The sequence below is a fragment of the Mustela nivalis genome (assembly GCF_964662115.1).
Source record: "Mustela nivalis genome assembly, chromosome: 8".
NCBI lineage: Eukaryota > Metazoa > Chordata > Mammalia > Carnivora > Mustelidae > Mustela > Mustela nivalis.
Window position 1 is genome coordinate 57,934,537 of NC_139027.1, and position 26,810 is coordinate 57,961,346.

Sequence of the window (26,810 nt, forward strand, 5' to 3'; positions counted from 1 at the left end):
ATATTTTTAACCTTATGATTTTAGTTATTTCATGTGAGATGATGTCAAAATGTTTAATTTGTAAATAAACCAGATACAGGCTATCAAAATTTCATTCAGTTAAGCAGGCTCGCAATGTCCTTATAGAAGTCCCTCTGCTGGAAAACCCATCCAAACCTTACACTACTAAGTGACTATAAAGAAGTTGTATGGAAGATGTAATCTGTAACTTAATAGATACTTAATATAGTCTGGAAAAGTTAGCTTCAAAATAAATTTAACTGAGTTATAAATTCTTATTGACTAAGGATAGGTAATTGGGGTATTTAGAATGAATGCATTTTTTAAAAGGTGGCCCAAATTTAATGACGTAAATGATTGATTGATTCATTCATTCAAGACATGGTTACTGATTACCTTTACATGTCAGACACCATGCAGATTACTGGGATTATTGCTATGAACAGAACATTTGGCAGAATGAAGGAGACAGAAATGACTGGGTTGTCATCCTACAGTGCAATACTGTATGATGACGAATGTATAGATTGTTAGGGAGCTGTAACTTCAGGGGAGGAGCCTAATCTAGACTTGGATGTCTACAGAAAACATTTGAGTCACAAGCCTCTTTGAAAATCTATTTTGAAAGGTGTTGATTAGATCTTCTTTCCATTAAAATATACCTGTACCTAAAATTTTACAATAATTTTTGGGTGAATCACAGTTTTTGAAGCCTACTTTGGTTTTCTAGCATGGACAACATGATTTTTAGTTTCCCTTTTACCTCTGAAATTGTAAATATTTTGGTTTTTTGAATGTCTGAATGGAATGTATTTTTATTTATTACTTTTTTTTTTTTTTTAATATTTTCTTTGAGAGAGAACACATGTGGTGGGATGGGGAGAGGGACAGAAGGAGAGAAGCTGAGCAGGAGCCTAAGGCAGGGTTCTATACCAGGACCCTGGGATCATGCATGATCTAACCCGAAGACAGAGGCTTAACTGACTGAACCACCCAGGCGCCCCTGTTTTTACTTTTTTAAAAGGTTTTATTTATTGAGGGGCAGAAGAGGAGGGAGAGGGATAAATAGACGTACAGTGAGTGCAGAGCCCTACATGGGGCTCAGTCTCAGGACCTGGAGATCATGACCTGTGCTGAAACCAAGAGTCCAATGCTTAACTGACTGAGCCACGCAGGCACCATTGAAGGTATTTTTAAATAAATACTAATTTTGTCATTTTTACTGGTCTTTCACGGTGTAATGTCATGAATGTTGATAAATATTGGGAGTTCATTCTTTAGAGTGCTTTTATCCTCTGTATAGGACAACGCTGAGAAAAAAATGAAAGATTGGGGGCAGGTTGGTGGGGCAATCAGTTAAGCATCTGCCTTCAGCTCAGGTCATGATCCTAGGTCCTGGGATCGAACCCTGCATTGGGCATAATCATTTTAAAAACTAAGAACATAGTTAACATCACTGATGCTTATAAGTAGACAAGAGACCTACATTACACATTATCTTTGTGATATTGAGATAAGGACATTCAAATGCAAGTTTGATACAGAAGTTTATTTTCTCATTTTCTCCCTTTCAAGAAATTGAGTTATAGGGCACCTGGGTGGCTCAGTGGGTTAAAGCCTCTGCCTTCGGCTCAGGTCATGATCCCAGGGGCCTGGGATCCAGCCGGGCATCGGCATCATATTTGCCTTTACCACCCCCACAACTTTGCCCATTTGATTAGAGTCCTTAATCCAGTTCTATTAAGATCTGTAAATATTAGAGGTAGATTAAAAAGAAATATATTTTATGAGGAAAAAGTTCTAAGAATAGACGGTTGCTTAGTATTTTTATATTTTTAATCTTGTGTTCTGATGACTTGATGACTTTCAATATAATGACCTGAGGGAAATTGCACAGTAACTTACACTGTTCATAACAGAGACTGAATTGAGTCACTCTGTCTCTATAATCCTCAAGTATTTATATCCATCCCAGTAGGGCCATGGTAGACACTTGTATTTCTGGAATAAATGAATGGCTGGGGAGCTACTGACATTGCTATTCCACAAATGGTTAATTAGGAAAGGACTTTAGAATAACTCAATAGTTTGTGAAAAGCAGACAAAAAAGCAGTCATGAAATTTCTAGAACCATGTTCTCTGTGATACATTTAAGTGTTTGGAGGTTCAACATGTAAAGAAAAAAAAAGGATTTGGGAGATGATATGAAACTACCGCAGTTATTTTTGTTAAGTTAAAAGATTCCATTTTACTCAAATATCACATTATTGGCCAAATACTGTCAACTAGAAGAGTTTTTCCAACTAGTTTCCTTGATGGTGGAGTGAATTGGGTTTTTAATGAATATATGTCACATTTTCCTCTTCCTTTGTAGGCATTTGGGATCACAACTTTGTGAATTAGAAAAACTGATAGATAAAATGATGATTGCAGAATTTTCTACTTATTCTCACAGTGACTTAAACAGACCACTGGAAGATGATTGTCAAATTTTAGAAGAGGTATGTGCTTTGAACTCTGGATGAAATTGATGACATTGTGTACTGTTAACTCCTAATATCTTAGTTTAGAACACATTCTTCTCTGATGATAGTCTGCAAAATTATCTTAAGTTTCAAGCTGAGACTTCAGTGAAGTCCTTTACTTTATGTGACTTTAGCAAGCACCATAATTGTTCATTATCCTGTGAAGTTAGAGAATAAGGTAATTTTATACCTTAATTAGATACTGGATTTAGGGGCGCCTGGCTGGCTCAGTGGATTAAAGCCTTTGCCTTAGGTTCAGGTCATGATCTCAGGGTCTTGATCAAGCTCCGCATTGGGCTCTCTGCCCCATGGGGAGCCTGCTTCCCTCTCACTTTCTGCCTTCCTCTCTGCCTACTTGTAATCTCTGTCTGTCAAATAAATAAATAAAATCTTAAAAATTAAAAAAAAAAGAAATTGGACTTAAAATGAGGTCTTACATATCAAGGCTTCCCTTTTCTGCTGCCTTTTCAATGCTGATTATTGCCAAGAACTAGTAAAGAATCCAGAAGCCCTGATAGCAGCCTATTAAAGAGATTTTTGTATGTGTTCATAGTTAATCCCCCACAAATAGTCCCGTCATCATTTTAGTCTTCTTGACCAACTAACTAAAAATCACAGGACTCATGGAGTATTTATAGGTCATCAAGTTTTGAGAAGGATACTTTCCAGTGACTTGTTTGAAACTAGGCCAAAATGTACCTATATTGTTTTACCCCCAAACCAGCTGCATTTGATCACTGTAGTACATTAGAATTGACCTGTTTTAAAATAGTGACTCCAGTAATCTGATAAGATTGCTGTGAAAGGGTTTTTTTAGGCTTCCAGAAAATACCATATGCAGGGTAGAGATATGAGGATCAAATAATAAAACGCTTGATGTTGCATATTTTTGCTTCTGAGTGAGATTATTTTATATTTAAACCATGAAATTCCATGTTTTTATTTTAATAGGAAAGACTTGTATCTCTTGTATTTGGACTTTTAAAACAAAGAAAACTTAACTTTTTAGAAATCTATAGTGAAGAAATGATTATTACAGCAAAAAATATCATTAAACAGGTAATTATACATTTTTATTTGATGTATTTTGGTCTAGACTTTTATTGTTTATTTTTACATGATCCTAGTGATCATATATGCAGTTATAATAGTAACATTTTCTTATTTATTTAAAAATTCAAAATATGGAAAAACAGAAGAAAAAATAGTCTTACCAGCTGAAAGATTATCACTGTAAGGATGTTTCTAAGTTAAAAAAAAAAAGGATCTTTCTAAGTGTAAATTGTTACTGATGTTTTTCTTTGTTACTATCATACTGTATATATGATTTTGAGGTGTGCATGTATTTCAGTTAGAATCATAAGAATTTTCTCATGTAAGCCCTTCAGAAAGATCATTTTTGATGGTTATATAAAATTCCATCAACATTATATTATGCCTTCCTCTCTTGAATATTCAAGTTGTTTTCAGTTTGGTATTGTAGAACACTGTGACACACGTCTTTGGTTTAAAGTTTTGTGTGGTTTTTCCATAGTTAAGACGATTTTCTTATAGCTAATTCCTAGAAGGGGAATTATTGGTCAGAGTGAAAAGTACTTTTAAATTATTTGACAGAACTGAATTGCTTTCTAAAAAGAATTTACCAAATACACCCTCACCATCAGTAGTTAAATGCTTATTTCCTCTGATCCTTATCTCAGAAACGATAATTGTAAACTAAAATCTTGTTTTTTTTTAAGTCTTTCCTCATCTTTGTTTTGCCTTTTTACTCACATATCATTAACAAAACTTCAGTTTTTCTAATTATGAAAAAGAACAATTTTAAATATATTTATTAGGCTTAACTGATCATCATCATTAGGTTGAATGTACATTTCTGAGTTTTTTTTTTTTTAATTTATAAACATATATTTTTATCCCCAGGGGTACAGGTCTGTGAATCGCCAGGTTTACACACTTCACAGCACTCAACAAAGCACATACCCTCCCCAATGTCCATAATCCCACCCCCTTCTTCCAAACCCCCTCCCCCCAGCAAACCTCAGTTTATTTTGTGAGATTAAGAGTCACTTATGGTTTGTCTCCCTCCCAATCCCATCTTGTTTCATTGATTCTTCTCCTACCCACTTAAGCCCCCATGTTGCATCACCACTTCCTCATATCAGGGAGATCGTATGATAGTTGTCTTTCTCTGCTTGACTTATTTCGCTAAGCATGATACGCTCTAGTTCCATCCATGTTGTCGCAAATGGCAAGATTTCATTTCTTTTGATGGCTGCATAGTATTCCATTGTGTATATATACCACATCTTCTTGATCCATTCATCTGTTGATGGACATCTAGGTTCTTTCCATAGTTTGGCTATTGTGGACATTGCTGCTATAAACATTCGGGTGCATGTGCCCCTTTGGATCACTACGTTTGTATCTTTAGGGTAAATACCCAGTAGTGCAATAGCTGGGTCATAGGGCAGTTCTATTTTCAACATTTTGAGGAACCTCCATGCTGTTTTCCAGAGTGGCTGCACCAGCTTGCATTCCCACCAACAGTGTAGGAGGGTTCCCCTTTCTCCGCATCCTTGCCAGCATCTGTCATTTCGTGACTTGTTGATTTTAGCCATTCTGACTGGTGTGAGGTGATATCTCATTGTGGTTTTGATTTGTATTTCCCTGATGCCGAGTGATATGGAGCACTTTTTCATGTGTCTGTTGGCCATCTGGATGTCTTCTTTGCAGAAATGTCTGTTCATGTCCTCTGCCCATTTCTTGATTGGATTATTTGTTCTTTGGGTGTTGAGTTTGCTAAGTTCTTTATAGATTCTGGACACTAGTCCTTTATCTGATATGTCGTTTGCAAATATCTTCTCCCATTCTGTCAGTTGTCTTTTGATTTTGTTAACTGTTTCCTTTGCTGTGCAAAAGCTTTTGATCTTGATGAAATCCCAATAGTTCATTTACATTTCTGAGTTTTTAATGTTTAAATAAAACAAGCCAAAAAAAAAAGATTATACTCACCCCATCTTTTACATCTTCCAAACACTGACTAAAACACTTTATTTTAAAATTGTTACAATTTTCAAAAATTGTTGACAATAGCTAGAAGCACTAAATATATGCATATATTATGATTTAGCAGTTCTGTTCCTAGGTATTTACCCAACAGAAATGCATACATAAGTTCACCAAAGACAGCACAGAATTTCACGGCAGCACTATTGGTAATAAAAAACTAGAAAAACTCAAATTCTTTTTTTTTTAAACCCAAATTCTGTCATCAGTAGAAAAGTTAATAGAGTTGTGGTATATTTATATGACTAAATACTATACAGTAATGAGAATGAAGTAATCACATGAAGCAACATGGGTGAATATCATATACATGATGTAGAGCCAAAGAAACCAGACACAAAGGAGTATACACTATGTGATTACACTTTTGTAAAATTTGAACATAGAACTAATTTGAGGTATTAGAAATCAAAGTAGTAGTGTCTTTTGGGAGGAAGTAGTGATTAGGAGGGAGCATGAGAGGGGCTTACTGGCTGTGTTCAATTTCATGATCTGAGTTCTCACTACACAAGTGTACTTCTCTATAAAAATTTGCTGAGCTATGAACATAATTTGTGTAGTTTTCTGGATGAAGTACTTTGAAACAAATTGTTACAGGATTGCTGTGTTGTAATTCCTAGGATTCTCCTGATGTCTAAGCATTTTTTAAAAGTTAAACTGTTGTGTATACTGCAGAAAACATAACCCCCAAATGAATTTCTTTTGGAATTTTAATATGGGGCTTATACCTTGTCCTAAGAATTACAGTTCTGGGTGTTTTGTTTGTTTGGTGTATGGTTTTGAATAGTTTTAAGTAGTAGGTGATTTTAATTAATACCATCCAAGCATACCCTGAAATATTATTTAATAGATTATGGATATATGTTTTTTAATACTCCTTGAGGTGTATATGAGACGCAAGAGAAGTCTGGTGAAGTGATGCTAACAGTCACTGAGGTCATTTTTTTCCCATTGAGATCATGTTCAATATACAAATGAGCCATGTAGTACTTAGAATTCTAAAGAGATTAATCAAAATTTTTTTCTTAAAATTTGCAGTGTGTGATTAATAAAGTTTCACAAATAGAAGAAATTGACACAGATGTTGTTATGAAGTAAGTATAAATATTAGGTTGAAGGTTATCAGGGTAAACATGACACATTAGAATAATCTAAGGAGGAATTAATGAAGGAATTATTTACTAAGGTCTGCGCAGAGTGAGGGAAAATCACAAATGACAGTGCAGAACCTTTAAGGGATAAGGGATGAAAACAGTTAGTAGGATTTAGAAGGAGGACACGTAGTAGTTGGGGGGAAAAAAGGAAAAATAAAAAAAGGATCTGTGGTAGTTGAGGTGATCTTCAGTGCAGGAGGCAATCATCCTGAGACAACCTCTTAGGGAGGGAGATGGAGCTGTCAGTACCTTTGCTCCTTCCAGTCTTTTGTCAGGGCTTCTCATTGGCCAAGCCCTGCAGGTCAGCCTCCCAGGGCAGAGAGAGGATGGAGAGGACACAGTGTGGTTATGGAGGAGGGAAATTGAAGATAATCTATCTCCGAGGAATAGTGTTAAATTTAAATTATTTAGCTATATAATTAAAACCCAGCTTCTAATTGGCTTTGAGAAATTTGAATACATGATTTTGAATTGTCTCGTTCTTATCTATAATTTTTTGTTTTAACCTTTGAAATTCCTGTTCTTTCGTTTTGAGAAGAGTAGTGATATTTTGAAACTATGGATTTTATTTCATATAGATACCTAAACTTTATTAACTGGCCCAAGATATGAGTAGCAATATTGATAACTATGAAACTTCTCTGGGCCAAACTCCTAGAATAAGGATTGAGGAGTTTTAATTTCCACACTATTACTTAGTGAAAACTCTGTTTCAGAATAAGTTAAAACAACTCCAACAGTGCAAGAGTCTCTAGTAGTCAGAAAACTTAAGTTATTGGGATTCTGTTAAAAGCCCTATGGACATGGAGAGGCAGTTATTTTAAATTTTCTTCTCCATGAAATTTTCTCAACTTAAATAGAGAAATTCCTAAATCTCACATATAGAACTATCTTCTGAGAATAAACTCCTAGCTACCCAAAGACAGCCATTATTTTTGATTTTTTTTTTTTTTTCCCTAGGCTTGCAGATCAGATGAGAATGTTGAATTTTCCTCAGTGGTTTGATCTGCTAAAGGAGATTTTCTCTAAGTTTACAATTTTCCTACAAAGAGTTAAGGTAAGCCTATGTGATTATCACTTGGTCCAGAATACCCCTAAAAGTAAGTCTACTTTCTAGATACATAATATACATACAGAATCAAATTAGAAAAAAACACAAATTCTTTGTTTTGTACTTTTCCTAAAGAGGCTTAGTTTCAAATAAGATTTGAAGTGCTTCAGAGTACTTTGATACTTTGTAATTTTAGATTTATTTTATATTTAAAAATATGCTTACTTGGTATTAAATATTATACAGTAATATTTCCTCTTGTGATTTTGTGGTTCTTTAATCTCCCTAGATTATCTATAAGTATAATATTGTGAAACACTCAAAAACTGTTCCAAACTACTTATTTTTTCTAGAAATATTTGATGTTGATATAATGGTATTTTTTTAACATATACTTAATATTTAAATTGCTCTACTAATGTCCTTCATTGTAGGTTTTTATTTCACTTTTAATCTGGGAGCCAATCAAGGGTTATATGTTACATTTAATTATCCTGTCTCTTCAGTCAAATCATTCAGTTTTACACTTCCACACAGCATTTTTCAGAAGAAAAAATGTCATTGACTAATACATTTTGGTTAGAATTACAGCATGTCATAGCTGTGTTTTAATAAGACAGTCATTAAAAATAAATGAGTGTAAAAGGCTATTTGTGAAGTTTTACATTTTTTGACTTATCAGATGTCAGTATTGTGTTACACGTGCTACTTAATAGTTAATATCCCTGGCATCTCCTGAGTATCCTGTTAAATGGTCTGGGGGACTTTGGTACTTATCTGTGACATGACTTTTCCTTATCAACATTGGACTGATAATAAGTCATGTGTACAACCTTTCTGAGTGGGAGAATTTTTAAAAAACATGATTCACTGTACTTAATTTAGACTTGTGCTGAAATTTGTTGATCCCACGCATTGATAGCAATAGATAGCAAACCTGTATCTCTGAATTGCTCAATAACTAGGCCATATTTTCACTTTTTCCTATATTCCCAGCATGACTTCCTCATACCCAGTTCTATTATTACATGTGCATGTTGTATAAAACTCTACTGCAAATAGTAGAATTGGCCAACTTTTTGCCAGTAATTTTTTAAAATTTAAGTATAATTAACATGCAGTATTGTATTAGTTTCAGATGTACCTTGGAATGATTCAGCAATTCTTTACATTATTGAGCTCACCACAATAAGTGTACTCCTAATTTTCCTCACCTATTTCACCCATTCGCCTCCCCACCTTGCTGCTGGCAACCACCAGTTCTCTATATTTAAGAGTCTGGGGTTTTTTTTTGGTCTCTTTTTTCTTTGTTTCCTTTACTATATTCTACACATGAGTGAAATCATATGGTATTTGTCTGTCTCTGACTGACTTCACATAGCATCATGCCCTCTAGATTCATCCATGTTGTTGCAGATGGGAAGATTTCACTCTTTTTTCTGGTCGAGTAATATTCCTGTGTGTGTGTGTGTGTGTGTGTGTGTGTGTGTGTGTGTGTGCGCGCGCGCGCGCGTGCGCATGCGCGCTCCCTGTATATTTTTTATCCATCTATTTATGGATGGACACTTGGGTTGCTTCCATATCTTTTGCCAGTAATTTTTTTAATAGGTATTTCACTTTTAGGTTCTTTATCATTTAAGTTAATCCAAAATTTTATTTGATGTATGTGCAATATGTGATTTATCATAGTTATAATTTCTTATTTTCGCATTTAGACCCCTTAAGCTAATACTTCCGTAAAACATCTTTGAAGATGATATATAACCTATAAATATGGTACTTTATTCTGTGATGAAAGTTTGTGATTCTGTAAGGGTACGATTTCACTGAAAAATAGTGTTAATTACAAGCTGTTTATTTTTAATTGAGAATTTTAAATAACTGCAAATTGGAAAGAGCCCAGATGTCTAACAGTAGAAGAATGGTAAAGTAAATTATGCCTGGTATACTCCATATACCATGGAATAGCATGCACCTGAGGATTTTTAATGTTGAGGAAAATGCGTATAACATTAAGTGAAAAGGCAATATAGACCTGTTTACCTAGTATCATCTCAGCTATGTTAAAAAGATTTATTATCTCTTCGTCTTTGCAGAATAAAGAGGTAGTTTGTCATTTTGATAGTTATCTTTTGGCAGTATATTTTAATTTATTATTCTTTTTTTGTTTTTCCTAAATTTTCTGCAAAGAGATATATAACTTTTTGTAGTCAGAAAAGGTTGTTTGGGGAGCACCTGGGTGGTGCAGTTGGTGAGTGTCTGACTCTTGGTTTTGGTTCAGGTCATGATCTTGGGGTTGTGGGATTGAGCCCTATATCAAGCTCCACACAATGTGGAATCTGCTTGGGACTCTCTCTCTCCCTCTGCCCATTCCCCACACATGCACATGCACTCTCTTTTTCTCTCTCTCAAATAAAATCTTCTAAAAAAGTGGGGTGCCTGGGTGGCTCAGTGGATTAAGTCTCTACCTTTGGCTCAGGTCATGGTCTCAGGGTCCTTGGATTGAGCTCTGCATTGGGCTCTCTGCTTAACAGGAACCTGCTTCCCCTTCTTTCTCTCTGCCTGCCTCTCTGCCTACTTGTGATTTCTGTCTGTCAAATAAATAAATAAAATTCTTAAAAAAAAATCTTTAAAAAAAGAGAAAAGTCTCCTTTGTTTTTTACTAGTGTTTACCACATTGTAAGAACAAACTATTTGAAGTTAGTATTTCATTTACCAGTACACAAGGGTTCCAGTTTCTCCATATACTAACACTTGCTATTTTTCCTATTTTTGATAGTATCCATCCTAATGGGCATGAGGAGGTATCTCATTTTAGTTTTGATTTGGAATTTTTTAATGATTAGTGATGTTGAGCATCTTTTCGTATACATATTGGCCATTTATATGTCTTCTTTGGAGAAATATTTTTCTGCCCATTTTCTAATCACATCTTTTTTGTTGTTGAATTGTAGGAGTTCTTTATATATTCTGGCTGTTTAACCCCTTACCAGATATGTAATAGGCAAGTTTTGTTTAGTGTAAGCTATTTAAGATAATAAATATGCAGGTATTTTCAGGAGGTTTCTACTTATAAAATCAATTAAAATACAGAAATCTATTCCTAAGCTTTAGAGAACCAACCCATTTCTCTTAAGTAGTTCTTTTTCACAAGTCACCTTTACTGTGTGGTAAAAGATTATTAGAAAAAAAAATTTTTTTTAAAGATCTATTTGAGAGAGAAAGAGCACAAGGGGAGCAGCAGAGGGAGAGGGAGAAGCAGGCTCCCCACAGTAGAGAGGCCAGCATGGGGCTCCATCCCAGGACCCTGAGGTCATGACCAGAACTGAAGGCAGATGCTTAACTCACTGAGCCACCAGGTGCCCCCAAAGATTGGTAAAAATTCTGATATGTATGAACTTGGCATTCGTTTATAAGGTGTTCAAAAGTACATATGTAGAATTACTTTGGGGAGCTTTAGGTACATGTTATTTTAAGTCCTTTAAAAATGTATCCTGTTTTCTTATAGGCAACGTTAAATATCATTCACAGTGTTGTTCTCTCAGTTCTTGACAAAAACCGAAGGACCAGAGAATTGGAGGAGATTTCACAACAGAAGAATGCTACAAAAGAAAATTCACTGGACACAGAGGTGGCTTATTTAATCCATGAAGGCATGTTTATAAGTGATGCATTCAGTGAGAATGAATTAACACCTATAGCAATCGACACTACCTCTCAAAGAAATGCATCTCCAAATAGTGAGCCCTGCAGCAGTGATTCAGTATCTGAACCAGAATGTACTACTGATTCTTCATCCAGCAAAGAGCAGACATCATCATCTGCTACTCCAGGAGGTGTGGATATTATGTGAGTATGGTGATTGCTGCCAACTTTGCAAGATTTTGAGTCATCTTAATGATTTCAGAAAGATTGTTTATTCAGTTTATTTTACCATATGAACTTTGGTATTGGAATTTAATTTAACAAAAATGAATTAATTTTATGAAACATATCTTTTTGAAAATGTATGGAATATAAGGAGGTGAGCATTGGAAGTCATCAAGAATTGCAGAATTTTAAGGCTGGAAAGGAACCATTTAATTAAATGCTTATTTCAGAGAGTTTAGTCAACTTTTTTAAACTACCAGGGGCAGAACTTGTTCTGGAAATTAGGTTAGCATTACCTTGTTTATTTTCCTTTTATTATAATACCTTTGTATTTTGTAGATAGTGAAGTTGGATTTATAGGTTTTTGGTCAGTTTTTTTGTGAATTTCCAAGTGAATCGCACCGTTTTTTCAAACATGACTTTTTAAAATGTCTTATTTTGAAATAATTTCAAATTTACAGAAAACTTACCACATTGTACAAAAAAGTCGTATATCCCTCACCTTGATTCCTCATTTCTTAACAGTTTACCAAATTACCTTCTCTCTCCCTTCCTCCCTTTCTCTTTCTTGCTCCCTTCTCTCTTTCTTTGTCTCTCATGTTAATATTTTTTTTCTGAATCATTTGGCAAAAGGTTGCAGACATGAAGTCCCATTATCTCTATATTCTTCAGTGTGTATTTCCTAAAATATAAGAACAAGAATACTCTCCTAAAATAACTATAGTACACCAATTAGAATCAAGAAAACATTGTATTGCGGTGCCTGGGTGGTTCAGTCAGTTAAGCATCTGCATTTGGCTCAGGTCATGATCCCAGGGTCCTGGGATCAAGCCCCATGGACTTCCTGCTTAGTGGGGAGTCAGCTTCTTCTTCTCCCCTCTCCACCGCTTGTGCTCTCTCTCTCAAATAAATGAATCTTAAAAAAAAAGGCCAAAACATTGATACATTATTACCATCTAATCCATAGATCCCATTCAGAGTTCACCAGTTGTCCCAATCATCTCCTGTATAGAATAAAACAAAGCAAAGCCAATAAAATCTTTCTGAACCAAGAACATAGGTACATAGTTTGGATTTAGTTATTGTTAAGCATAGGAATCAATATGTACTTTTTTCATTTTTATAGAAGTCAGCTTATATCCCAGGAGCTTATATAGGTTGCAGTTATACCATAAAATCAGCTGTAATACCGCCTGTCCCCACCAAAAAGAAAACCCTGAACTATATATTAATACAAATAGCTTTTCTCTGTTCAGGCTAATATTTCACATTTACTGGGTAAGGTGCAGTCTAAACTATCACAAAAGGTATACAAACCTCTATAGCTTAAACATTATAGAATTTTGTTTCTCTCACATAACACGTCAGAGGTAGGAGGTCCACAATGAAGAAGGTAGCCCTGCCATCCTCATTTTGTAGCTTCCATCTCTGTTTAAAGAGGGTATGTCTGCTTTTATCATCAAATCTGCATCTCTAGCAGCAGGATGGAGAGGACAAAGAGCTGGTACCCTCCTTACTTTTTTGTTTTAACTTTTTAATTGGAGTATAATGCACATGGAGACCAATCACATCAGTTGTATGTGTTCACCTCAGTTACCACAACGTGAATACTCTGGTGTAATCATCATCCAAATTAAGAAATAGAACATTACCAGCTCTCTAGAAGCACCTTTTGTGACTACATTTTCACGCTTTCCCAAAGGAAACCATGAAAACAGTTGGTTTTTCTTATTTTTTAAACTTTGTATAAATGAAATCATAAATGGAATCATGTTCTGTTTCAGTTTTCTTTCACTTAGTACTATGTTTGTGATAATGTTCTAAGTTGTTGCATATAGAAGTAGTTTATTTTTATGTACAAAATATTCTACTTTCAGTGTAACTGTATACTGTAAACTAAATTTGGGTTATTTCCATTTTGATTGTTGTGAACATTCTTGTAAGTGTCTTTGGTGCACAAGTTATAAGGATTTCTGTTGAATATGTACCTAAGAATAAATAAGGTGTGTGAATGGTCAGTTTAGCTAATGACAAACAGTTTCCCAAAGGGGTTGTACTCATTTACAATCCCATCAGCAGTGTGAGTTTCTGTCTCTCCCCATCTTCATTCAGTCTTGGTATGTCAATCTTTTACATGTTATCCATTCTAATGGGTATGTTACAGGTATATTAGTTTGAGTTTTTATTTCCCTGGTGATTAGAAAGAGATCACTTTTCATATATTCATTGACTGTTTGGATATCCTCTTCTGTAAAGAGCCTATTCAAGTTCTTTGCCCAGTTCTCTACTGGTTTGTATTTTATTTCTTACTGATTTATTGATTCTTTATATAGCCTCAACACAAGCCTGTTGTTTGTTTTCCAGATTATAAATATCTTCTCCTACTCTTATTGGGGTCTTGGACATAATCCTATGATTCATTCTCTTCCTTTATGGTTTGTGCTTTTTTTTTTTTTTTTTCTTTGTCCTGTTTAAGAAATCTTTCTACGCCCTAAGGCTTTGATGATATTCTCTTATTTATCTTCTAGAAGCTTCGTTGTTACCCTCATCACATTTAGATCTACAAGCCATCTGGAATTGATTTTTGTGTATAGTAGCATGAATCTCTTTTCTATTTTTCCATATGATTATCTTTCTGAACTCATATTTACTTCTATATGAAGAGTCCAGTGCTATTTTGATATCAATTCCCACAGAACTGTTCCTTGAGGACAGCAGTCTGTTGTGTTCCCTCCAGTACTTAGCAAGTAAACACAATAAATGCTTAGGAAATATTAGCTCAGTTGAACTGAATATTAACTATCATTCATAACTCTAAGTAAGAAAAAAAAAATGTGCCTATTTGTCATGAAATAATATCCCTTCCTTCTCCTTCCTTCCCGGTGTGTCATCCTAGGCACCTGTGCACAATGTGCTACAGCTGCCACTTTGTACCTAACTGGAATTTTTTTTTTTTTGGCGGCAGGGGGGGGCGGGTTTGTCGTTTTTGCAGTCTGAAAACAGCAAAACTTTTTGGCATTTGCAGTTTTATCAGTTTTCCAATCAGAGTCTGAAATAAACTACAGAAAATACTACATGAGAGAGAGAAAGTTCCTTTCTTATTTCTAAAAAATATTATTTATTTATTTATTTATTTATTTGACAGAGGGAGACACAGCGGGAGAGGGAACACAAGTAGGAGGAGTGGGAGAGGAGGAAGCAGGCTTCCTGTGGAGCAGGGAGCCCAGTGCGCGGCTCAATCCCAGGACCCTGTGATCATGACCAGAGCCAAAGGCAGATACTTTACAACTGAGCAACCCACGTACCTCAGAAAATTATTTTTATACAAGGTTAGGGTAAAATACTTGTATTATCTGAGCTTTTTAAACTAATGCTTCACCACACACACAAAAAAGTGTTTGCTACATCACAGAATTTTTTATCAGATGTGAATTTTACAGCTTTTTGTTTTTTATTGGTATGTTACCCATCAAGGAGAGTATACTCACAATTTTCCCTGACTTAATCTCTTTATCATTTTTAGGGTCAATGAAGACATGAAATTAACTGATTTAGAGCTAGAAAAACTGGCAAATAATATCCAGGAGTTATTGTATAGTGCTTCAGATATATGTCATGACCGAGCTGTCAAATTTCTCATGTCAAGAGCAAAGGTTAGTTGTTTTATAAACATCTATTATTTTGGAGATCTAGAATCATATCGTTGCTTATGTCCCTATGTTCCCCTTAATGATATGGCCTATTAGGAATATGTTGAAATATAAAATAATACAAATAAAAGAAATAGGATTTATTAGTCTTTAAAAAAAGATTATAAGAATAATTTTGAGATTTAATGCCTTGAAAATGAATTTGATATTAATATCCAACTTTATATATGTACATATATATGTGTATGTAACTAGCCGCCATATTAATAAAAATAGTTGAATTCCAATATTGTGAAAATTTTATAGTATGACCTGAATTTATTTGAGCTACTCTATTATAAAGGGGTCAGTGTAAAATTTAGACATTTTAAGCTCTTTATTTTCAATTTCTGAGACTGAAGTATTGAGAAACTTCATTAAAAATGATTTTAAGGTAATGATTAATTAACATTATTAAAATAATATAATTAACATATGTTAAACTTGGTTGGTTTTATAGTTTATTTGTATTTGGTGTTATACCTAATTGTCGTGATTTTTGTTATCTTTAAAATTTAGGATGGTTTTCTTGAGAAGCTAAATTCCACGGAATTCATAACACTTTCTAGATTAATGGAAACATTCATTTTAGATACTGAACAGATCTGTGGAAGAAAAAGTATGTCGTTACTTGGAGCACTTCAGAGCCAAGCTAATAAATTTGTAAACAGGTTTCATGAAGAGAGAAAAACTAAGCTCAGGTATTATTACCATGTTCAGTCTGTTCTTCAGTTTTTTTCCCTTTTCTTTACAAATCATGATTATATTTAATTGATTAGCTCACCAGAACCCCTGAAAAACTTTTTTCTTTTTTATTAAAGACAGATTCTTGACTTTTCAAAGTGGAATTAGAATCTTTAATTCATAAAAGTGCTTATCAGAAAGATCCTCAATAGATTGACTTTTCCTTTGCCACTCAATGCGAGGTTAATTGTGTTTCATTACTCTTCTTGGTTAGCCTAAGAAATATAAAAAGAAAAACGTTTTCTGAAAATATTCATACTGAATGATTATGATATTATGAAGGATTTCAGTTTATTAAGGTGTACATTTATTTTAAAAATCTCAGTACTTTAACACCAGCTAGTGGCCATTACTGTGTAAAAAAATCAGTGTCTTGTATTTCATGAGCTTTACTTGAATTTAACTAAGAAACATGTACTGTCTTTATTATTACTAAAAGATATGACAAGAAAAGTCTTATGTACTCACTCAGCTCTTCTTTTTCTTTTCAACCAAAGAAGATGGTGTTGAAATGTTAAATGTTAAATTTTTTCCCCCCTCCCTTTTGAATAGCCTCCTCTTAGACAATGAGCGCTGGAAACAAGCTGATGTTCCTGCAGAATTTCAGGATCTTGTTGATTCTATATCAGATGGAAAGATTGCTTTACCTGAAAAAAAGTCAGGGGGTATGTGTATTCTTTCACATACTTTCTTCTGATTTTGTATTGTTTATTCATTTTATAGGAATGTTTAACATTTCTTTAATTGGCAATGCCTCTTGAAAAGCCTAGAACTAATAATGCCAGCTTAGTTAGTAATTGACTGGAAAAGTTATCTGTGGTAATTTGTAATAATAATAATTTCAGGTATTTATTGAATGTTAACCATATGCCATACACTTGTAATAATAATAATTTCAGGTATTTATTGAATGTTAACCATATGCCATACACTGGGCCAGGTGCTTTTATATGCATTATTCCAGTTTATCCACACAACAATTTGTGATGAAAATGCTATTGTTAACCTTATTTAGCAGTGAGGAGGCATAAGGGATTAAGAAATTTTATACAAATGATGAGCTGAGATTTGAAACCGGTTTTATATAACTTCACGGTTTTGTTCACTAGACCATGTTGTTTAAAGACACGATGGTTTTGTTCACTAGATCATGTTGTTTAAAGACACGTATTCATTCACTGAACACTAGTAAGCTGCTACTGTGTGTCAGATATTGAGACAGATAACAGTTATAACACACCTTGCAAAGGGCTAAGTCTAGGGGTGCCTGATTGGCTCGGTTGGTTAAGTGACTGCCTTTGGAGGCTCGGCTTATGATCCTGGGGTCCTAGGTTCAAGCTCTGTATCAGGCTCCTTGCTTGGCAGGGGGCCTGCTTCTCCCTGTCCTTCTGCTATCCCACCTGCTTGTGCTCTCTCTCTGTCAGATAAATAAATAAAAAGTCTTTTTTTTTTTTAAAAAGGGCTAAGTCTTAATGAAAAAAAAATGTGGATTAGCAATCACAAGTAATACAGTAGTGATAGGATAGAGAAAACCAAAATGTAACGAACTCTAGAAAAAGAAAACTATAAAGAAGACTCAGAAGGAAGGGCCAGAGAGGTATGAGGAAATCCAGAAGAATATAGAAGTAAAAAAAATTGATTTCAAGAAGAGAATTGTTACTGGTATCAAATATGTCTTAGGTTTCATGTAAAAGAAATGCAATGGCTGGAAGATACTTTTGTATGCCAGTTAAATTGGAGCTGTCATGTGATAATAATGTGAACTTATATACACCTTATCCTGTAATACCAGATTTGAAATTATAAAATTGTCAAATAATTTTTTGAAAGTTTTTTTTTTTTTTTTTAATTTTAGGTAGACTTCATGCCCAACATGGGGCTTGAACTCATGACCCTGAGATGAAAAGTCTCATGTTCTACTGACTGAGCCACCCAGGCTCTCCAATTATCAAATATTTTTAATGGAGGAGGCAGGAGCATTTTCAAATTTTGTACATTTAATAAAAGTTTAATATTTTTACATAGAAATATTTTTAAATTGTGTATTTAACATTTATAGAAAATGCAACTGCACTACAAGAGAAAGACTAAGTAAAATACAAATAGTGACCACTAGTTTGACACATAGGAGATCATTTGCAATTTTAGTAATCCAGTAGAATGACAGAGTCATATTGTAGTCAATACTAAGTAACTTGAAAGATGAGGACTGTTAAATGTAGCCTCCTTTTTTGACAGGTTTGGTTGTGAAGGGGGAGTAGGTGATGAAGTAGCTCTAGAGACCCAAGAGAATAATTAGATTATTACTTTAATCCACTCAAGGAATTAAGAGTTTTAAGGTAGGAGAAACTGAATTATGTTTTTATGTTTTAACAGAAAGAGGAAGAAAATTCAAGAGGAGTGACATGGATTAATTGTGAGGCAGGGCCCCTGGAATTAAGTCCAGAGTTGAGATGAAAGGCTATCTCTTCTAACATGGTGACAAGAGTGGAGGGATTAAGGACAGGTGTAAAATAGAGTAATTCGTATAGGGCAGAGAGAAGAATTGAATGAATTAAGTAGATTTCTGTTGCCTTGTAACTATTTTTTAGTAGGTGACAGTGTTGGGTGGTGGTCGCCAGTCCTTTAATTGATTATGTATTAGCAAAGCAAAAATACTCAAGTAGCAAAGATTGAAATAAAAATAAAACCAATTATTTTAAATCACAAGTTTAAAATGATAAGATTTAGTTCTCATTTACTCTTTCAGGCTACAGTTGATGACTTCCCACTTTGTGAGGTGCTCTGCTAGATGTCTATAACATGTTTTTTGTCCTTGAACAGTTTAAAGTCTTAAAATCCACGGTCATACAAACGTAACAATTTTTGGATTAAAATGATAAATATAGAGTGAGTGAATTAACTTGTATGTGTGTGTGTGTGGGTGTGTGTGTGTAGTGAACTGTTTATTTACACTTTTTCTTTGGGGGATGTTGACAATAAGAGGTTTCTTTTATACACCCTACTTCAGTCCCAGTCTTTTTTTCCCTGTGATTGAGAAGAATGTTCATGCTATTAGAAGTCCATCAGCATTTTACTAGTTCTTACCAAGTTAAGGATTCTTGGTTATTATTCATTCACCCACCACCCATTAATGAGTTACTAGCTTTTTGGCTAGGCATGGGGAAATGAAGGTTAATGGGTAGCAATTAATATTAATTGGATACTTACTTGATGATGGACAGTTTGTTCTAAGCACTTTACATTATTATCCCATTTGCAGGTTCATGAACTAGATACCATTAATATTCCCACCTAAAAAATACAGAAACTGAGACACAAACAGATTAGACAATTTGAGCAAGGTTACAGAGCTAGGAAGTGGTAGATGTGGGCTCCAGATTCAGGACGACTGACTTTAGGACCCTCTACATTACTATGCTCTGGCGATTCTCTCTGTAATATGGAGAATTGATTAAGACATAATCCCTGTCCTCAAAAATTTAATCTGACATACAGAATGAGTTATGTTTAGAAACTGTATGACACTGAATTTCTTGCCTTGATAGAAATGAGGAAGTAGATATGTAGTGTCAAGTCAAAGGGATTTGAAGCTTAGGGAAACATGATCACTTGCCCATGATACTCTAATTGATTTGGCTGATTCAGGACAAACAGTAATCCAGTCTGCTGTTATTTTTACTTCAACATACTGAATTTTGTTTTATAATGATAAATGCCACATGCTGAAAATAAAATAATTTCTGGATTGAAAATTAAAAACACATTATGTATAGGGGTACCTGGGTGGCTGAGTTTGTTAAGCATCTGTCTTTGGTTCATGTCATGAACCCAGGGTTCTGTGATCAAGCTCCACCTTGGGCTCCCTGCTCAGAAGAGAGCCTGCTTCTCTCTCTCCCTCTGCCTGCCTCTCTGCCTAATTGTGCTCTCTGCCAAATAAATAAATAAAATCTTTAAAAAAAAAAACCCAAAACACTGAATATAGGAATTAGCTTGTATTCTGAGAATTATAATAATGACAACCAGTTGAAATTCTAGTTCTGCCTTTCCAGACCAATATTTTTTTCCTTTACTACTTACTGATCACCTACCGTGTACCAGACCTAGGATAGGCAGTTTATAATCATGATCTCTATCATTAACAGCAGTGAGGTGATACTGTTATCCATGTTTGATGGATACAGATGTTGAGACCAAATGAAGTTAATAGTTGACACGAGGTCATGCATCCAATAACTGACAGTACTGGAATTCAAATCCATATTTCTCTGATTCCAAACCCAATAGACTTTATTCTCTGCCAAATTGCTTCCCAAAAGTAGATACTTAATTTCAGGAATAAGATAGTCTCAGGCCTTATCAGGCCCTAAATTGGGCCCTAAGATCTTCTTTGGTTTTTTTCTAGTTGAAAGTTTTTCCTCTAATAATTTGTTTCATCTTGTTCCTGTGTCTGTCTTGGTTATTTGATTTTACTCTCTAGCTACAGAAGAAAGGAAACCAGCAGAAGTTCTCATTGTCGAGGGACAACAGTATGCTGTCGTTGGGTGAGTGACACATTTTTCTTTATTGGTTGAGTCAGTTATTTAAAACATAGGTCTTCTAGTTCCTGCTTGATGTGAATTGGAAATTTTAGATTGACAATTTTAAATCTTACAAATAATTAAGATTCTCTCCTTAACTACTCTTTATCTTGTTATTCTTGCTTGATGACATTAGTCACCCTCTGGCTATCTGGCTTTCTGGCTCTTTAGGCAAAAAGACTGCTCCCAAAAAAACAACTCCCTGGCTAAGAGGAGAATATTTTATTTTCTGAGAGAAGATTAGAAAAGATAAGCAGTGGACCTCTACCCAGTAAAGCAGACACTAGAAGTATACATGGAGAGTAATATATGGTGAAAATTAAGCTATTATAAGGGCTAGATACTTACTTTCTTGAATCACTACTTCCTGATATCCTTCAGATTTATAAAACATTATTTTACATGGATCTCTCATTTCTGAGCATCTCGTTGAACTTGGATGTCCCATAATGAATGGCTCTATTCACCTTAATCTCAAACTTATTTAACCTCCCAGTAGTGTTTCTTTTCAATTTATGACATGTTCAGCTAATGAGCTGCTAACTGTCTCAGGAGAACCTTTTGTGACTTAGCAATAAACTTTTTAGGAGATTCCATTGCTCTTTGAAGCCACAGTTTTCTTTCATCTCACTAAGAAAATCAAGACTATGTTCCCATTGTTAATTCAGGTTATGATTGAGCACCTACTATATAATCAGAAGCACTGAGTAGGCTTTTTGTCAGTGTTTTGGCAAGGAATGGGACACCCACCTTATATATTTTTTAGTGGGGGAGGGGCAGAAGGAGAAGGAGAGAGACAATCCCAAGCAGGCTCTACACCCCAGCATACCTGCCTTATTGAAGAGGCTTAATAGGAATGCCACACAGAGAGTGATGTGCCACCACACTTAAGGAAGTACTCATTCTTGGTACCATGCAGTGCTGACCCTCTAGTTGTATGACCCTGAAAATGAGGGCTTCCTTCATTTTGCACCCGAGGAATCTGTCTTGCCTCACTTTGGTCCCTACTCTGCTGCATTTATAGGTAAAATACACGAGTTCCTAGTTACCAAGGTCAGTATTGATTTTTATATGTTGAATCATTTTAACCTTCTTGTTTTGACTAACTCTTGGGTCATCTTTCTTTTTTTTACAGAACTGTATTGCTGTTGATAAGAATTATCCTTGAATATTGCCAGTGTGTAGACAATATCCCATCTGTTACTACTGACATGCTTACTCGTCTATCAGATTTATTGAAGGTGTGTATGATTTCACTCTGTGACGGAAAAATAGTTGAAAGAAGTAATTCATTAGGGTATGACCAGTCTTCAAACTAAGACATTTCAAGGTTAAGTTATCTTTAAGACATTAATTTTGTGACATTTAATTGTGGTTGAATCACAACATGTTACTGGAAGAAGGCCGCCTACTTCCTTCTCACTTTTAGTGATTCCTCCTTATACCCATAGAGTTGTTAATGACATTGGAGACAGGAGATGATTTGTTCGTTAGGTGCTGAACATGACTGAGGCCACTTAGGTCAAAAAACCTGGACTGGTTTCAAATGTGCATGGAAGGAATTCACTGAACTTTACAAAATTCATCTCACTAAGGTTAGAGATTTTTCTTAAATCATTCTTTCAGAACCATTGATGTAAAATGAAAATGTGGAGATAATCTTATTTTACATTTCATTTTAACAGGTATTTTTAACTGCTAGTATAAAGAAAAATAGACATTTTTTCCAAGTGTCTAATCAGTTAATTCTGCCCCCAAATTTCATATTTTAGTTCAGAAAGATTTTGTTACCCTTTTGAAAATAGGACCGTCCAGTATGAATGATTAAAACTGAAATTGTTTTTTTATTAAAGTATAATTAACATATAGTATATTGTTTCAGTGAAACGGAACTAGTTTTATGAATGCAGATTAAAGATTAACTTCTGAACAATTGTTTTTTAGAACTTCACTTTTTTCCCACCAGACAATGAATATTAACATCATCCCTTTTTCTATCATTACATAAATAGGTCCTAATTGCTCCTACTAGAAAATCCATTTGGTCCTTAAATGAGAGGAAAGAGGAATGTATTTTTAGAAATATAGACACATTACCAGCATATATAGAATAATTTTTAATAAATTGTTGGGCTTTTTTTTCTCCTTCCTTTGTTAGTACTTCAATTCAAGAAGTTGCCAGTTAGTTCTTGGAGCTGGTGCACTGCAAGTTGTTGGACTAAAAACAATAACTACAAAAAATTTGGGTATGGTTTCTTGCTTTTAATTCACATGCTGAGATTTTACAGTGAGGTCACCATCTTCATTGTGTTTTTATTATACCTGATGTTCTTATGACTCTAATTAAAGGCTCTAAAAGTAGCAAATGTGCTTCATCTTCTATGTATTAACTGAAAAAATTAACTTCTGGGGAAATGTTAGGAAGAATTTCGACTCTAACAAATACAAGTGATTTGGAAGTTGCATCACTATAGAAAATGTTAAGATGTAGTAAGTATGAGGTGCTTTGAGGTGAAAGAAATTTGAATATCAGAAGAGAATCAGTTTTCCCCTTAGCTTCCTCATGTCAGTAATACCAACAACTTGAGTTCATTGGGAAAAGCAGCATGTTTGCTACCATTATTCAGTACCAAATAATTAAAAAAAATTTTTTTTATTTCTTTGAGAGAGAGCACTGAAGCAGGAAGGGGCAGAGAGGGAGAGAGAAAGAATCTGAAGCAGACTCTGCACTGAGCACGGAGCCCAATATGGGCTCAACCACGACCATGAGATCATGACCCGAGCCAAAACTAGGAGTCAGACGCCCAACTGATTGAGATAGCCAGGCGCTCCCCAAGTCATTTTCTTAACCGAAGTGAAATAATGTTGCTTTCTGCTGTGTGCTCTTCATTGATGAAATAAACTGTAGGAAACTAATTGACATTTTTTGTTTAATTTGATATTTAAACTCAACTAATACTGTTTTTTGTTTCTCCCTGATATATTCACTTCCTGGATCTTCAGCTCTTTCTTCACGTTGTTTGCAGTTAATTGTGCACTACATTCCTGTGATCAGGGCTCATTTTGAAGCTCGACTGCAACCTAAGCAGTATAGCATGCTTAGGCATTTTGATCATATCACTAAGGTACTTTGTCTTAGATTTTCTACCGGAGTTTCATAATTGCTAAGTATTTTTTAGATGTGTCCCAGGGACTTTAAACACTGTAGTGTTCTTTCTCATTACAGGACTACCATGACCACATTGCTGAAATATCAGCCAAGCTTGTAGCGATAATGGATAGCTTATTTGACAAGCTATTATCTAAGGTAAATGATTTATGGAAATTATTAGGCATTGTTTAAAGGCATTGTGCCTTTTCGCAGTTGTCTAACCAGTCACATTCATCCGGGTTTAGAAAAACTCAATAATATGTTCAGATTGCCCAAATAATGGATAATCATATCCTAAGGGGGCCGGAAGGGGACAGGAGGGAGATTATTTTAAGAATGAAAGAAACCTTTTGCAGAAGTAATTTTATATGAGCTGCATTGACAAATATGTGCCTTCATCAAACTAGGTTTTTGTCTGAAAGTCTTCCAGAGACAAAATCGAGAGAAAAAAGATCAAAATAGAAAAAAAAAGTAAATAAATTATCTGTGGTAAGGTATGTTCTTTATTTTCCAGACTGCAATGGCAGAGTCTGAGGTGCTCTATTATTTCCCTCATAGATAATCAGTTTTAGTATCTGTTTCCTGTTTGTTTTCTATTCTGAATGGGTCATTAAAAGAAGCAATGGTTTCCAGTGAATCCTCTATTACACTGAAGGGTAACTTTAGAAAAATAAAACTTTATCAGACCTAGTCACTTTTGCCCCATCCCCTACTCTTTTCATTCCCTAAGTACAACACCTATCTTAGAAAGAAAGAAGAAATTTCAAAACTTGGAATTTTGAAGGTTTATTTAGTTTATTTGTGCATGCTTGAGAGTGTATTTAGGGTAATCATCAACCCAGGCACTTCAGTATGCTTTTCTGCTGCTTGCATTCTTCAGGATTCTGAGATGGCAGGAGCAACAAGCATGTGAAAATCATAAAATTGCAAGGTGAAGCAGTGCCTATTCACAGAGATTAGGTGTGGGCTTGTATCTTTGAAGATGACAGTGAGGAAAGAGTCCTTGGAAAATAAGATTGCATTTGTTTAATCATTCTCAAATGTTTTGGTCACAGGACCTCTTTATACTTAAAAATAATTGCAGATGCCAAAGAACTTTTATTCATGCAAATTTTACCTATCAGTAAGTACCATATTAGAAATTAAAACTAAGAAAAATTTAAAACACAAGAATACACAAACACATGGCTGTCAGAACAATGACATTGTTGAAAGTCATTGAAAAATCTCCATTCTTTAAACATGAAAGAATGAGTGTGAAGAAGTAATAGTTTATTAGTATTATGAAAATGGTTTTTACTTAACAGATTCCCACAAAGAGTCTCTGACTCCCAGGTGTCCCCACACAACACTTTGAGAATGTTGGTGTAGTTCATACATAACATAGATATTTTATGCTTTTAAGAAGCTTAAGGAATTTATATTTGTATGCAACATACCTATATTATGCTCTACCTGTTAACTTAGTTTCCAGTTTTCTATGGAGAAAATGATTGTTTAGGAATTCTCTATTTTTTTTCATTAACATATAATGTATTATTAGCCCCATGGGTACAGGTCTGTGAATTGCCGGGTTTATACACTTCATAGCACTCACCATAGCACATACCCTCCTGAATGTCCATAATCCAACTGGTCTCACCCTATCCCCCTCCCCCCAGCAACCCTCAGTTTGTTTCCTGAGAATAAGAGTCTAGGTTTGATCCCATCTTGTTTCATTTATTCTTTTCCTACCCCCCAAACTCCCCATGTTGCTTCTCGACTTCCTCATATCAGGGAGATCATATGATAGTTGTCTTTCTCGGATTGACTTATTTCGCTAAGCATAATACCCTCTAGTTCCATTCACTTCATCGCAAATGGCAAGATTTCATTTCTTTTGATGTCTGCGTAGTATTCCATTGTGTGTGTGTGTGTGTGTGTGTATATATATATATATATATATATATATAAAACCTATTCTTTATCGATTCATCTGTTGATGGACATCTAGGTTCTTTTCATAGTTTGGCTATTGTGGACATTGCTGCTATAAACATTCGGGTGCACGTGCCCCTTCTGATCACTACATTTATATCTTTAGGGTAAATACCCAGTAGTGTAATTACTGGGTCGTAGGGTAGCTCTGTTTTCAACTTTCTGAGGAACCTCCATGCTGTTTTCCAGAGTGGTTGCACCAGCTTGCATTCCCACCAACAGTGTAGGAAGGTTCCCCTTTCTTCACATCCTCGCCAGCACCTATCATTTCCTGACTTGTTAATTTTATTTTATTTTTTTAAGATTTATTTATTTGACAGACAGAGATCACAAGTAGGCAGAGAGGCAGGCAGAGAGAGAAGAAGGGAAGCAGGCTCCCTGCTGAGCAGAGAGCCTGATGTAGGGCTCAATCCCAGGATCCTGGGATCATGAACTGAGCCAAAGGCAGAGGCTTTAACCCACTGAACCCAGGCTCCCCTAACTTGTTAATTTTAGCCATTCTGACTGGTGTGAGGTGGTATCTCATTGTTGTTTGATTTGTATTTCCCTGATGCCAAGTGATGTGGAGGAATTTTACATGTGTCTGTTGGCCATCTGGATGTCTTTTTGGCAGAAATGTCTGTTCATGTCCTCTGCCCATTTCTTGATTGGATTATTTGTTCTTTGGGTGTTGAGTTTGATAAGTTCTTTTTTTTTTTCTTTCCTATTTTTTTTAAATTTTTTATTTTTTATAAACATATATTTTTATCCCCAGGGGTACAGGTCTGTGAATCGCCAGGTTTACACACTTCACAGCACTCACCAAAGCACATAGCCTCCCCAATGTCCATAACCCCTTCCCCCTTCTCTCAACCCCCCTACCCCCACCAACCCTCAGTTTGTTTTGTGAGATTAAGAGTCACTTATGGTTTGTCTCCCTCCCAATCCCATCTTGTTTCATTTATTCTTCTCCTACCCACTTAAGCCCCCATGTTGCATCACCACTTCCTCATATCAGGGA

General features: G+C 35.0%; 1 protein-coding gene across 3 annotated transcripts in view; it reads left to right on the forward strand.

Moving 5' to 3' along the window:
- Positions 1-26,810, forward strand: part of VPS54 (VPS54 subunit of GARP complex) — a 97,500-nt gene that overhangs the window by 48,779 nt on the left and 21,911 nt on the right. For 2 of the 3 annotated variants that reach the window (XM_082746641.1, XM_082746642.1), the window contains exons 8-20: positions 2,375-2,501; positions 3,477-3,584; positions 6,633-6,688; positions 7,709-7,805; positions 11,308-11,648; positions 15,193-15,322; positions 15,878-16,059; positions 16,655-16,767; positions 20,583-20,646; positions 21,818-21,923; positions 22,841-22,928; positions 23,686-23,807; positions 23,909-23,989. In XM_082746641.1, the coding sequence (XP_082602767.1) occupies positions 2,375-2,501; positions 3,477-3,584; positions 6,633-6,688; positions 7,709-7,805; positions 11,308-11,648; positions 15,193-15,322; positions 15,878-16,059; positions 16,655-16,767; positions 20,583-20,646; positions 21,818-21,923; positions 22,841-22,928; positions 23,686-23,807; positions 23,909-23,989 (1,615 nt within the window). Of the gene's footprint in view, positions 1-2,374; positions 2,502-3,476; positions 3,585-6,632; positions 6,689-7,708; positions 7,806-11,307; positions 11,649-15,192; positions 15,323-15,877; positions 16,060-16,654; positions 16,768-20,582; positions 20,647-21,817; positions 21,924-22,176; positions 22,278-22,840; positions 22,929-23,685; positions 23,808-23,908; positions 23,990-26,810 lie in introns of all 3 variants that reach the window. The other variant, XR_014315869.1, reaches the window with a different exon arrangement.